This window comes from Phyllostomus hastatus, unplaced genomic scaffold, assembly GCF_019186645.2.
Source record: "Phyllostomus hastatus isolate PE091 unplaced genomic scaffold, TTU_PhHast_1.1 phas_scaffold_93, whole genome shotgun sequence".
Taxonomy (NCBI): domain Eukaryota; kingdom Metazoa; phylum Chordata; class Mammalia; order Chiroptera; family Phyllostomidae; genus Phyllostomus; species Phyllostomus hastatus.
The window spans coordinates 39654636-39670189 of record NW_025334042.1 but is presented as its reverse complement, the minus strand read 5'-3'; the positions used below and the strand labels follow the sequence as shown (position 1 = coordinate 39670189).

Sequence of the window (15554 nt, the reverse complement as noted above, 5' to 3'; positions counted from 1 at the left end):
TGTTCTCAACCAGCAACTATAGTGCTCCTTTTAAAACACATCACTTTCCTGCTCCATTGCCTTCCAGGCTCTCTACTGCACTCAGAGTGAAAGTCCTTCTACTGGTCAGTCTGGCTGTCAAACACCAAGACTGCACAAATCCTGACTTCAATTCTGTTTCTGTCCTTATTCATTTTGCTTTAGCCATGCTGGCCTTGGCTGTTTCTTGAATAGAGCAAGCAAACCTCATGGCCTTTGCACTGGCTTTTACTCTACATGAAAATTCTTTCCTTAGATATCCATGTACCTCTTTGCTTCACATGTCCTTTAATTCTTGCTCAGATGTCACCTGAATATAACTATCCTAACCCCCATACTTCAAAAAGTACCTTCTGTGTACTCCCAATCCTCCATCCCTAATCCCCTTTTTCTTTTTCCATATGACTTACATGCAACTTTCTGTCATAGTATATACTTTTCTTAGTATGTCTGTTGTTTACTGCCTTCCTGTAGTAGACCTTAAGCTCCATGAAGGAATAGATCTTTTGAGAGACACACACACACACACACACACACATACATGTATATGCTTCATATATCAAAAATTGCCTAGATCATATTAAACACTGAATAGATACTGAATGAATGAATTTCTTTTTTAAGTATGTATATATGTATCACATACATAGGGTCTGACATAAATAATGCCAAATCATAAGCATGTAATTCTGTAACATAACAATATCACACTCAAGTATACCATATGACATTTTAGGTGAAATGTTCAAATTAAAACTAAATTATTAGCCCCATATTACTATCTACAAATCACACTCAAGTAGCAGTTACTTCTGCTGTGCATATCACATAGTGATAAACATTGAATATATAATTTTTAAAATGTTATTGAATTTGAATAAATTTAAAGGTAATAACAAAAGATGGAAATTTAACTAAGAAGATGTGTCAAAGATTTAGAGGAAATATTTCAAGATAATTTTATGAAGAAATGCAGATAAAAATGATGAGTAATTCTTTTATAAAATCTCCTGAATTGTAACCAACACCGCACCTTTGTGACCTGAAATAAGGTCACTTTATAAGGAGCTGTGTTCCACTCTGCCATCATAATAACTATTTCTCTCCTCATAACCTTCTTCCGTCCATTTATCCACTTTTCCTTCATCATGTGCATTTCAAAAAATGCCAGTTGTATCCAAAGGCATTCACTTAATTTGAGTCCCTAGAGACTCAAATTAAGAGAAAGAGACTCAAATTGTGAGAGCAATTGGATGGAGAACAGATGTTCAGAGGAGAAAGAACACAAGTTAGGAAAAATAGTTCAGACATTGCTATTTATTCTGGATTAGAATGAATTTTTTTCTATATATATTTTAGTGACAACAACCCCTTTTTTCTCTCTCATAATTCTCCCTTATTCTTCACTAAGACACAACTCTGAATCCTTTGTCCTCTGGAAAACTTTACATATATATGGCTTGAATATGTATATATTATATACATATATACACATACACATATGTATATATAATATATAGTATATTATATAATTTGGAAAACTTTAAGCTTTCAGTCTTTTACTAGTGCTTGTACTATGTACTATATAGCAATTTAGTAAATATTCTTTGGTTATTGATATCACACACAATTGATTGAATTGATTGCCTTGATATGTTTCTATAGGGCATACTGATTTTTGGTTGGTTGTTTTTGGGGTGTATGCCTCTACCTTTAAAAACAGATTGTGTACCCGTTGTGGCACATAGAAGTCTTCAATATCCTTTTTATTGGTTGTTCCCAATGGCCGTAAATTAATTTGATTTTTTAAAAATTTTTCTAAATCTTTTTATATATAATACCCACCCAGGAATTTTTTTTAAGGCTTTGTCTTTCTCTTTTCCAGGTATCATACAGACTTTTTGAAGACATGGGCCTCTTTGAAGCTTTCAAAATTCCAGTTAGGGAATTTATGAACTACTTTCATGCTTTGGAGAATGGATACAGGGAAATTCCTTGTAAGTCTAAGTAATTTGTGAAATAATGCTTTAAAAATCCACAGAATTTTCTGTGAGTATTGGGATATAGAACCCTTAGCAGCTAACACAGAATTACGCATTGTAACATGCCATGTGGCCACATGGCATAGAGATCAGAAGATGGTAGCCTGTGTTAGAGCTCCGGCCCCTGCACTCACCAGCCGTAGGAGAGCCTGGGCCTTACCCTCTATGTGTCTCATTTCTTAATCTGTAAAATGGGGATCACAATATCTGCTTCAAAGAATTAGCACGAAGATTAATGATGCCTTACATAGGGTAAGTGCAATTGAAGTGTGTGCTAAATAAATCATTAAGTGTTCAATTTATTGCTCATTTTATAATGTACTCCTTTTACTGGCTGAATTCAACTTTTTTTCTAGCATCTGCAGAATTAAATCAGTAACTATTGACATGTTCAATGCAAGGTAAATGTGGCTCAGGAGAGGGTAGGATGATGGTCTAAGTAATAAAATAGAAAAATAGAAACATCTGGAAGTAGTTGTGGAGAAGTTATTAGAAATTGTTTTTAAATGAAATACATGTGAAAACCAAAGGAAAGGGCACTAGTGTTCAAGCTTATGAACCTTGAATATTGTGAGAAAAAGTTTGTCATTTACAATCATAAATTGGAACACAAAGATGTTAAATTATATTTTCGGTATGTAGCATCCCAGGTAGCATCAGAACACATAAGTAGAATTGTCCTACTTGCTAAAAAACATGGAGCTGGAGATGTCCATAAATCCAATCAATGCAGTTGTGAAATGTGTAGAAACCATGTGGTACTTTTAGAAAATAAATTCATAGAAAGAGAAATAGTCAAGCATAATATATTAGTTGGAACATGCCTTATAAATATGTTGTTTAAATCATGTTTTAGCCCTGGCTGGTGTGGCTCACGGGCTTGAGTTCTGGCCTGCGAACCAAAGGGTCACCAGTTTGATTCCCAGTCTAGGGCACATGCCTGGGTTGCAGGCCTGGAGAGGCGCACTGGAGAGGCAATCACATATTAATGTTTTTCTCCCTCTCTCCCCACCTTCCCCTCTCTAAAAATAAAAAGTCTTTTTAAAAAATCATAACTTTTAAGTTTTGTATTGCTTTTATGTAATTTAGACTTTAGAACCCATGTCTTTTTGTAGTTACAAAAAACTGAAATAAATAAAAATTAGATGGAGACAGGAGAAGCACAGGTATTTCCAGAAAGAGTTGCTAGTACATTGACCTAGTGATCCATTATAATATATCATTTATCAAGATACTATGCCCATGCTACATTGGGATGAAAATGCACAGCTGATGATATATGATAGGAAAGGAAAATGAAGAATCAAATGAACAAATCAGATTTGGTCGAGAATATGGGACCAAAATGCAGGCAGAATAGAATAGTGGGAGTAGAAGAAAGAGGAGCTTAAGAGCTCTGGGCCCCTAGCAAAGTCCTGTCAATGGGGCTATGGAAGTTGAAAGAGAGACATGAGGAAGGGGTAGTTTGAAAGGATCTCAAGGTAAGTCTTGCTTTCTTAATAACGTTTTCCCAAGGCCCACTCTAGTTGGATGCCAGTGATTGACATGTGTTAGTTAGTGATTTCTGAAAGGTTAAGTAGTTACCTAAGTAAATTTTTTATAGAAAAGAAGCAGCTGAAACAATGAAGGACAGCAGGTCACCAGACTAACTTTACAAACTAATGTTATATTTCCAAATGTATTTTAGTGATATAGTCCACTACAGTCAAGCTCCACTGAGTAATTGATGTGATAAGTACTACCATTAAATCATAGGGAAAGTTGAACAGTATTTAAGAGTTAAAAAAGTTCCCATATTCTATATTTTAATCAATTTTTACATTTCCTTGTTATATTTTTATACATTACAAGTAAATAGATATTTTCCTGAAATAGTGCATAATTCATTTCATGTGAAAGGACTTTATTATAATAAACCCACATGTTCTATTGGAAGCCTCACTTACTGTAATGGGGATTTATTTGTACCTTCTCACAAGTAAGCTTCAGCTTGATTGGTGATCACTTTTAAATAATAATACCTTGCACACAGTAGGGTTGTAAATTATTACTAGTATGGATAATTATTAAAAGCTTTGTTTATCCTTAACTATAATTAGCATATATAAGAATTTATAGCATGCCTACTTTTTAATATTTACTGCTAGAGAACTGTATTTCTCACATCTCTAGCTAAATAAATTCATAACTAAATGAAAAAACCTGAGTGATCAAAATAGGGTTAAATTAACTTGAATATGACAGGGACCTAATATTTTAGAAACTAAATTTTATTATACTTCTAAGTACAGTTTTAAATTTGTACCCAGAATCCTTACTAAAGTTTATAGAACCTAGATTTTAAAATAGAGATAGATAGGAAAAGAGGGCATGTTTGTGTTTTATAGAAATCTGTCAGTTCTCTCTGTTGACATAGCTACCTTCTTTCCTGGGAGCCTTTGCTCCTGAGTTGGTCACCAGGGAGTAAATGGTAAGAGCAACAGTGGTATGAAAAATTGGCACAATGCTTGTATGTAGTAGATGACATGTAAATATTTGTTTAATAAGCACGTTATTGACTACTTAAAAGACAAAGGATTTTCCATCCTGCTTAAGTGGTAGTGACAATGTAATTCTCCTACATCTACACATTTTCTTTCTTTATGTATACTTCTATTTCTATTTCTATGTATTATTTAGATAGGATTGTTTGCATTGGAAGTATGAAATACTGCCTATAAAGTCTTCTAGATCTGGGCCTTGGTGTGGAGAACAGGGCAGGAAGCAGTACAGTTCACAAGCTGCAAGTTCCCTGTACCTGATAATGTCTATTTCTCACCCCAGTCAAGCTCCACCAGCACCCTGATATTGCCCGCATCCACCCCATAATGCTGAGTGCATGCACAGGTTTCCATGACTGGCAATAGCCACGATAATTACTTACACAATAATTTCCCATCTTGCAACAGGGAAAAGAACTCTCAGAAACTCTCTCCCAACATATCCCTTCCCAGTGGCACTCTCCACTCAGCTGCTATTTTCTTCCTCTGCTGGGTCCTTACTGCTTTCTCCTTCCTCCAGGACTTAGCATGGCTTTTATCGTAGCGTTTCAATTCTATTCTTACAAATCATAGAGGGAACACCAGTAATCTGTGCTCATTAACCATCTTGTTCTAACAGTAACAATTTATTTTATGTGAATGATATATACATTAATTTCAAGCTTACTGTATCAGGCACTTTGAAATATGTTCCCTTCTGTAATTCTTAACATTGTGCTATGAAGTAGGAATTATTATCTTATTTTTAAGATAAGGACGTGAAACCTAGAGTTTTAAGTAACTCACTCAGGGTAACACAGGTAATAAATATCAACAGAGACAAAATCAGAGCTATCCTAACTCCAGAAACTTTAGCATGATCAACTTTTCCCATGACACAGGTATAGACATAAAATATAATTGTTTTGAATCACTTGAGACAGTCTATACACAGAGATACAGACTTCCATTTTAACATAGATCTCTGAAGGACTGGATAATACTAGCCTTGCCCTCCAGCAACGATGGTACCATGCTGCTTGGTGGCCTAAGGAGGTCTGTTTCTGGAAGCTTTTCTGAAGACTCCTCTCAAACCCTCACCCAAACCAATAACTGAATGATCCATGTCACCTAAAGGGTGACTCCTAAGAGTTGCCAGAATTGTAGGAAACAGGCTCCACCTCCCTCCCTCCCTTGCATGCTGCCAACACCACAGATGGCACAGCTTCTTCCTTCTCCCTTGACCAGGGAGCAGGTGTTTCTCCCAAATTCCCATTAACATTTTGTTCTCCTCTGTTTTCTCTCCCCCTCATCTGTTCAATAGTATTCAGAGACGTAATACACTATATAGTTATGTGTCACCTAACGACATGTCAGTCAGGGGCAGACTGCCTGTATGACGGTGGTATGCAATATAGCCCAGGTGTGCAGAGGGCTATGCCATCTAGGTTTGTGCAAGTGCATGCTACAGAGCTCCCAATGACAAAGTTGCCTAATGATGCATTTCTTAGAATGTATCCCCATTGTCAAGTGGTGTGTGATTGTATTGGAGAAGGAAGCTGTATCATGGTTGGTCAGTAAAAATAAACTGTAAGCACATTTACAACAAAGCATACCAGTCAATGCAGTGTCAGGAAGGACCTGGTAGAAAAATAGAAGAATTGCACCAGAAAGAGAAGGAGAGCCAAGAGAGCTCTGGGCCTTTGGTCACTGTTCGGTAGAAGCTTAACTGTGCTTATAGAATAGACGTCCCTTTCCCGTGGCAATGACATAGTTACTGGGAGATTTGGTTTCCCCATAGTTTTTACTCTTCTAAATGATCCAACTCCCTACATTATTGTACAAAGAAGATTTATTTTTCTTTTTAGGTATTCCTAGAATAGTATTCCTAAATCAGAATTTCTACATCAGAGAGCATTATTGATTTTGGCTTTTAATTTTGTTTTGTGGATTTAATTAGCATTTAAAAGATATATTATTCATTTTTCTTATAGTACTTTAAGTTTCATTACAGGAGAATACTACTATATTTTAGTCACAAATCATGTTTGGGCACCATTTATCAGAGATGAAATATTGAGTGGTATAGACCATTGGTCTGTCCCAGTGAAGAATGCCATGGTTCTTTCTCTATTCTAATCCTCTGCTCAGTCTTGTACAGAAGCATGGAAATAAGTACAAGTGCAAGCATTGCAATTGTTCACATCGTGAGTTTCCTGCATACATTAGGTTCCTGGTATGCTATGGATACAGATTTTTCCCCTTCAGACATCTTCATGAATAATGAGTACTGAGTGTTTTTTTTTCTTGTACTATGGATGTTATAGAATAATGGAAAAATAATCAAAGAGTCAAACAATCCTAGAATGTTTGGCTGGCATTCACTGGGATATTAAAATGTTAGGACTAAACTAATTATCCAGTAGATGGCACTCTTAGTCCTTGGACCCCAAAGTCACAAATTAATGGCTGTTTCTTTGCATTGGTTATAGATCATAACAGAATCCATGCCACTGACGTCTTACATGCTGTTTGGTTTCTTACTACACAACCTATTCCCGGCCTCGCAACAGTGATTAATGATCACGGATCAGCAAGTGATTCAGGTACATGTGAAGTATATCTGTGCTTCCTTATGAACTCTGGGGAACAAGAGTACTTTTTAAAGGGGGTCAAGATAAATTTAAGTCACTGTTTAAAAATGTCTATTACTTTGATCTTCTCTTTTCAGATTCTGACAGTGGATTTACCCATGGACATATGGGATACGTATTTTCAAAAATGTACAGTGTGCCAGATGATAAATATGGCTGTCTGTCTGGAAATATCCCCGCCTTGGAGTTGATGGCCCTGTACGTGGCTGCAGCCATGCATGACTACGATCACCCAGGAAGGACAAATGCGTTCCTGGTTGCGACTAGTGCTCCTCAGGTAACTCCTCCTCCTTTGATCAGGAGAAATGATTCAGTTGAGAGATTTCTCTGAAGCAAATTAATTTTTAAAATTTGATTTGTAATAGGCACCAAGTAAATATAAGCAAAACTGTATTTGGCCCTGACGTAAAATTCTTAAAGAATATGCTAACTTTGAAAAGATAGCATTTTTTTTTCCAAGTTATTAATGGGGATACCCATTGGGATCCCTTCTCAATTTTCTTCCAAGGAAGAAACACTGCTTGAATTCATGTTAATGAACTTCCTCAACAAAGAAAAGGGCAACCTGTACAAAAGTCCCTTTCTGAAAAGATTAGAGAAACAAATATTTTTGGACTCTAAAGAATGTAAGGCTTCTTTGTATATAAATCCCATCCTTTGAAATATGTTCATTATAGCAATTATGATTGCAGCATTTTATTGATTAGTAGGAATTAAAAATCAATTTATTTCATTTGATAGAATTTTTTCCTGAACCTAGTATTCCAAAACAATAACTTTAGGAGAAGTACATCTTAGCATATATTTACATTTAAGTCAAAATTAATCACTAAGTATCTAGTTATCATCATCTATTCAATTAAATTCTATAAGCTTCTCTTTGATTTTAATCAGCTGGACCCATCTTATTAAAGATCTCAAAAGCCTGTTTTTCTTTCTAGAAGTTCTAAAAGCCAATCTGATCCTATTCTCTTTGTGTTTTTGTTTGCTTTTCACCTTTGATCCCATTCCCATCCATTTCCACTTCCTGTCTCATATACCAGTCTAGAATTTTCCTCTAATCTATATGCAATAAAAATATCCTATTTTTTCTGACTACATACTTTAACTTATTTCAATGTGTCCTTTAAACATCAATTATTTCTTGTATAGTCATATAAATCCTCTTGCCAGAAGTATTTACTATTTAAATTTTCCTATATGTGTATGTATTTTTACTTACCTCAATAATAGTTTTCATGTGCTTTCTCTTTTGTTTTGTCCTAATGCCTTTTCCCCCCTCTATTCTTTATCACACTAGTCTTCAAACATCTTTTAGGCAACTTTTGTTTTTCTGGACCTCACCTCAGCATTATAAGCCAATTACAAACAAGTAAATAGTTACTATAGACCTTCAATTTCTAGTTCAAGGGTGATACTTCCTATGCCTGATTGTGGAGTGAGAATGTTTTAATGCATGAGCTTCTCTGGGATTTCATTCCTGTTTATTAGCTACATATTTAACTAAGAGGCGATCATTCTTATTCTAGATGCAAGAAATAGCTGAGTTACTTCTTAGGGATATTAACACATTTGCATATTTTAGAGGGTTAAATTTCTGTACCCTGCTAAGAAATCTGATAAAATCTAAACACTAAGCTCTCACTTGCAAGCCTTGGGAATAAAGTTTCAAATATATTAACTTTATCTTACAAAAAGAGAAATTTAACCAAGAAGTGTAATCAGCCAATGTGCGTCAGTCAGTGATTCTTAATAGCCAGCAGTCACAGGATTGCATTTGTGTTCCCTGATAAAAGAAGATTCCAAAAGCATTGCATATTCTTCTTTGTTTTTGTAATTTTTTAACTTAAAAATTGAACTTCACTTTTACTTATTTGCCTAGGCGGTGCTCTATAATGATCGTTCAGTTTTGGAGAATCATCACGCAGCTGCTGCATGGAATCTCTTTATGTCCCGGCCAGAGTATAACTTCTTAGTTAACCTTGACCATGTGGAATTTAAGCATTTCCGTTTTCTTGTCATTGAAGCAATTTTGGCCACTGATTTGAAGAAACACTTTGACTTCATAGCCAAATTTAATGCCAAGGTAACTACATTTGTGTTAATCTTCATTTTATGGCCACACTGAAAGGTGTCATGGGACGGAATACTGGACAAAATTCATTGCTGTCATCTTTTATATGTCAAATGTGAAAATGAAATGCAAGAGAACATTTAACCAAAAGCAGATAAATAGGCATTGGTCCTAATCTAGGAACGTGAGAAGTTGAGGTGCTGTCTATATTTATTATACTTTTGTGCTACAGGGAAATAATAAAATTATATTATTGTGTTTTTGTTTGAATCAATTTGCTCCTGTATGTGGTATATGACCATAAATTATCTGACAGTAGAAAAATCAAAGCCCTGGAGCAAAATTTCATGTTAAACATAAATGCTCAAATGTTAATTCAGGAAAATTTCTTATTTGTAGCTACTCTATTTTAATAGTACTAGGTAGCACATGCTAATTTTAAATAGCATTTATTTTCAATTCCATTATTAATAATTATCCATTATCTGTGATTTTACTTTTTCTGATGCACTCTTTTACTATTCATTTATGCAAGCCGGCAACATTATTTTAAATAGCTGAGAAAGTCCTCATTGCTTGGTGTTCAGATCTCCACATGGTAGGAAGATAATAAATATTCTGTGGTTTATTCTCCTGTTCAACTTTTGTTTTCATTGAGGTAAAACACATTTAACTTTGTTCCTCAAACAGGTGAATGATGATGTTGGAATAGATTGGACCAATGAAAATGATCGTCTGCTAGTCTGTCAAATGTGTATAAAGTTGGCCGATATCAACGGACCTGCTAAATGCAAAGAGCTCCATCTTCAGTGGACAGAGGGTATTGTCAACGAATTTTATGAACAGGTAGCCAATTTAATCCATACGTAAGCTGCTCATAAATTCTCCAAAGTTCCCAAAAGCTTTGAGAGTGTGATCAACCTACTTCATATTCACCCCAACATTAGAAAATGCACTGGCCAGTTTTAATCTCAGGAAAAAAAAAATGACAAAAATGGACTAAATTATAACTGTAAAAACTAGGTTATTTGCAAGTAATTTGAAAGAAGATATTGGAGTAAATTTCAGGGGAGTAATAGAGACACTAGGAAGACCACTGAAATATTATCTTTTACAGATTTGTAATAATAGAAGCCAATTTAATTTTAAATATATGAATATATACCAGATTAAGTTCATTTATTTTTCTATTAGAGTTAATAACAGCAGTGTATGAAAAAGCTTAAAAACAGGCATTTTGTTTGACATGACTGTGTGAGGGTTAGCACACTACCAAACAACTACCACCACAACTTACACATGAGGGGATCCCCCCCACATTACCCTGCACTGACCAGATTATACTGAAAACTGTGTTTAGTGTTGTGAACCACTCTCTGAAGATGAATCTGGAAGCAGTGAAGCAAGGGTGAAGGACCGGGATCAGTGACATAAAAGGACATGAAGATATTAAAAGAAGTGAAGATATTAATCCTGGGGGAAAACAGAGGCAATATAATAGCTATCTTCAGATACTTAAAAGACTGACATTAGGTTGATCATGAAGTAGTTGTAGAGATTAAAGAAGGTAAATTATGTAAAGTATTTGACACAGGATTTGATTTATAAGAAACATTAGATTCTTCTCTGCTTCCCAAAAAAGGGTATATATAACCAGTTTAAAGAAGGTCAGTGTCAGAAAGAAATTTGTATTATAGAAGATGAGGCACCTTAATAAGTAATGAATTGTCTGGACATATTAGATTATGAAGAACTTTTACGGGCATTCTTCATAAGATTCATATGCACAATAAAAGGTTTGTGCTTCTAGAAAATAATACACTGCCTTTCCTAGGGATGAGGTTAACTCAATCAATCCCAAAATATTGAAATACAAGAAAAATATAAAGAAAAAGGAAAATTTACTTAATTTCATTACATATTCATGAACATTGTTGATATATCAGTATATTTCTTTATTAATTTTGCTCTATAACTTCTGGTTAACGATCTGATTTTTTTTTCAGAAAGATTCAAAACTGTTTAAAATACACTTACAGAGTGATCCTATTAAACATATAGGTAAAGAATATAGAAACCATATAATCACAGCCAATATAATTCAACCAAAATCTAGTATAGGTGACTTTAATTGAGCAATATAGTATTTTAAGATTTCTAGTAGCCAAGGTAAAACAGGAAAACATGATAGATTATGCATTTGCTTGATAATTATTTCTAGCATTTGTTTCATGATGAATTTATACTCTAATGTAAGGCACACTGACTGATAGGGCAAGAAATATCATCTACTGAGATATTAAACCATTAGTTATAGTTCCCCTTGATCAAAAGCCTAAACCTCAAGATCAAAAAAATGATAAATGGAAACAAAGCATTTCTACAGGAATCTTAGTTAATTCGGGTAGAATCTCTTCGCAATAAAGTGGGAATTTACACATGAATGTCTGGTTTCTCACATATTTGCAAATCTCAGATGCTAAGTAGATTTTGACTTGACTTGTATTTTAAGCTTTCTTGGTCATTTACCTTTCTAGTTAACTATTCATGGTAAATACCCATTTCTAGGGCGATGAAGAGGCCAGCCTTGGGTTACCAATAAGCCCCTTCATGGACCGTTCTGCTCCTCAGCTGGCCAACCTGCAGGAATCCTTTATCTCTCACATTGTGGGTCCTCTGTGCAACTCCTATGATTCAGCAGGACTGATGCCAGGGAAATGGGTGGAAGACAGTGATGAGTCAGGAGATACTGATGACCCAGAAGAAGAGGAGGAGGAGGAAGCAGCACCAAATGAAGAGGAAACCTGTGAAAATAATGAATCTCCAAGTAAGTTATATAAAATCTATTTCTAGGTTCAGATAAATCTTATGCTTTTTATAAGTTATATACTGTGAGACCAATTATGGATATTGCCCCCTCACCCAACCTCATAAAAGAGAAGTTACAAACTATGGTATCTATAATAATACCATATTCATACAAAGGTATGTTCTCTGTCATGAAGTAAAAAAAGTAGCTGAAACCTATTCTTCAGAGTATCTTAATGATTTAGAAATGAAGGGACTTTCAGGTACCACATAGAGAAACTTCAGGCTTTTATTGGCTTGGTTAGGGGAGACCATGTAAACCAGTAAGAGGTAATCCATCACCCATCCATTCCGCAGGAATTTACTGAGCACCTACTGTGTCACGGGCATTCTTCCGGGTACTGAAAACAGAGCTGTGAACAAATCAGACAAGAGAATAAATAAATCCTTGCCTTTTTAGACTCGTATTCCAATGGAGTCAGCAGACACTATACAAGACAAATCAGTAAATCAAAGGATGTTAGGTACTAATAAATGTTAGAATAAAAAGAAAAAGGTAAGAAGACATGAAATTAAAAGGTTAAATTTTAGGTAAGTTGGCCATGGAAAGTCTAAATAAGAGAGAGATTTAAAATACTTTAGGAGACCTGAAAGAAGTGAAGGACTGGCTCATAAAGATAGATGTGGGAAGAGCATTCTGAGGGGAGGGGAGAGCAAACCATGTAAAGGTTCTGAGGAGGGCTTGGCAGGGTGTTCGAGGCGCATCAGGAGAGTAGGGTGGCCGAAGCAGAGGAAGGGGGAGGGAGAGCAGCAGGAGAGGGAGAGTGGGGGCCAGATGATGTAGGGTATGAAGACAGGACAGAGTAGATCACAGCACTGAGTTTGGCTTTTACTCATACTGAGATGGGAAGCCATCAGGGGTTTTGAGCAGAAGGGTTTGTTGATTCAACTTACATTTTAACAGCCTTGTTTCAGCTGTTGTGTTGAAGTCTATTCTTGAGTCTGGGGTAGGAGCAATGGGATGAGTTAAAAGGCTGTTGAAATTACCCAAGCGAGAGACAGCTGTGTCTGGACTCACATCTGATCATTGATTTGGGCACCCAATCTAATCGATTTAATTTAATTAACTATAAAAACAGATTTTTCTCCACATCATGAAATATTCTCTGCTATCTTTCCTGCCATAGGAAGGAAGTACTAATAGAAAAAAAGCTATAACCCTTAGAGTGACATTGCACAAATACTCTTCCTGTGTTCTTGAGAACATAGTATACCGTTTCCATCTGCCTTCATCCATAAGGAGTGTACAGTGTTAATATTTTTCAAGGCCCTTACCCAAAATATTACCAGGGAATGACCTGCTGATCATTTGTTCCTACTTTTTCAGCAATCAGGAGTATGCATGACTTGGTTCATTTTAGCCATCTAGTAAGGGGACATTCTAACATGGCCATCAGCCTGATTTTCCCTCATGTAAAAGTGTCCATTGTAAGCTCCATAAGCATAGGTGACAAGCTATCATTAACTGAAGGGACAAGGTTATGCAAATTTGGCTTTAGGTCAGATATTTGCTTATATTCTGTCTTATATATTAACTTTTGTACAGAATGGGGGAAACCAAAAGTTTCTTTTTTTCCTTCAATATTCCATTATCAAAGTAATTTTATTTCTCTGATGCTGATAAAAAGATTTCCATTAGAAATTTTGTACCAATCTTGGGATTTAGAGCCTGGCATCAAGACTTGGGGTTCATGTGTTATTTATTCACTCGTTCCTTTAATAAACAGGCATTAGTTCTGTTTATTTATTTGTTTTACTTTTTATCCAGAGAACCAGGTAATTTGCTGTCTAAGAACATGACTGTTTTTACTGATTGATATTGGAAAGTGTTGTCAGCTTTAGCTTCTGGAAAATCTTTGTTCCCACGAAACCTGATTGCTGTTTGAACTCAAACACAGCGAAAAAACCACACACACACACACACACACACACACACTCTCTCTCTCTCTCTCTCTCTCTCTCTCTCTCTCTCTCCCTCCCTCCCTCTCTCTCTCTCCCTCCCTCCCTCCCTCCCTCCCTCCCTCCCTCCCTCCCTCCCTCCCTCTCTCTCTCTCTCTCTCTCTCTCTCTCTCTCTCTCTCTCTCTCTCTCTCCAGCCATCAAGAATTGAAGAACCCAGGCCAGGAGATTTAACAGGCCCAACTTGTCAAGGTTGGCTTTCCCCCCAAAGTGAGACAAGCAGGTACTCTGATTCCTTTCTGTTCCCCGAGGCTGGGTTGCCGTACTGACTTCCAGATTCTGATGTGCTGCTCTCCTGACCTCCCTGTTTTCATCCAGCTCACTAAAGCGGGAATGAAAATTCTCTGGATTCTGTTTACTAATGACTTCTAAGCGTCCACTGGCCACCTTATATTGAAATTTAAAGTATCCATCGGCAATTATTTGATACTGTAGCTTTTGAAAAATTATGTTTGCAATATTCCTTTATAGCCAAGAATATGATAAAATGTTAGTTATTTGTAAAATTTGGCAGTATAGAGTAATGGAATTTTACGGTATGGAACTTCCTCAAAAAACTGAAAATGGAACTACCTTTTTACCCAGTGGTTCCACTGCTGGATTATACCCCAAGAATCCTGAAATACCAATTTAAAAGAACCTATGCACCCCAATGTTCATAGCGCAATTTACAATAGCCAGGTGCTAGAAGCAACCTAAGTGCCCATCAGTGAATGAGTAGATCAAAAAACTGTGGTACATTTACACAATAGAACACTACTCAGCAGAAAGGAAGAAAGAGCTCCTCCCTTTCTCAACAGTATGGGTGGAACTGGAGAGCATTATGCTAAGTGAAATAAGCCAGGCCGTGAAAGACAAATACCATATGATCTCTCCTCTAACAGGAAGCTAATGAACAAAACAAACAAATGAGCAAAATAAAACCAGGGCATGGAAACAAGGAACAAACTGACAGGGACCAGAGAGGAGGGGGAAGAGGGATAAGGGAGGAAAGAAGGGGAAGGGCCTAGTTAAAGAACTGTATGAATGACCCATGGACAAAGACAATGGGGTGGGGATTGACTGAGGGGGTGTGGGAAGCAGAGCAGAGCAATGGGGAACAATTGGGACAACTATAATAGAATAATAATAAAAAGAAAGAAGTGGGAGAATTGAAGATCATCTAGTTCAGCTGCCTCCTTTTACAAAAGATTAAACTGAGGCTCGGAACCTTAAATAACATTCAAAGGTGTAAATGGTTTCTGCAGAATCAGAAAGCAAACCCGAGTGTCATTTTTAATTCTGTTGCCCTTTACTCTTGTAATTTTAATCTCAGAATTCCTACTGATTATGATGGTTCGCTTATTTAGCTAAACTTAGATTTAATATGCAGCCCTGGCCAGGTAGCTCAGTTGGTCAGGGTATCATCCCAATACACCAAG

General features: G+C 36.2%; 1 protein-coding gene across 3 annotated transcripts in view; it reads left to right on the top strand.

Annotated features, from left to right (window-relative positions):
- The window catches only part of PDE3A (phosphodiesterase 3A), a 275116-nt gene that overhangs the window by 250876 nt on the left and 8686 nt on the right, over positions 1–15554 (top strand). For all 3 annotated transcript variants that reach the window (XM_045829053.1, XM_045829052.1, XM_045829054.1), the window contains exons 10-15: positions 1904–2015; positions 7072–7185; positions 7311–7510; positions 9116–9319; positions 9998–10153; positions 11876–12134. In XM_045829053.1, the coding sequence (XP_045685009.1) occupies positions 1904–2015; positions 7072–7185; positions 7311–7510; positions 9116–9319; positions 9998–10153; positions 11876–12134 (1045 nt within the window). The remainder of the gene's footprint in view (positions 1–1903; positions 2016–7071; positions 7186–7310; positions 7511–9115; positions 9320–9997; positions 10154–11875; positions 12135–15554) is intronic.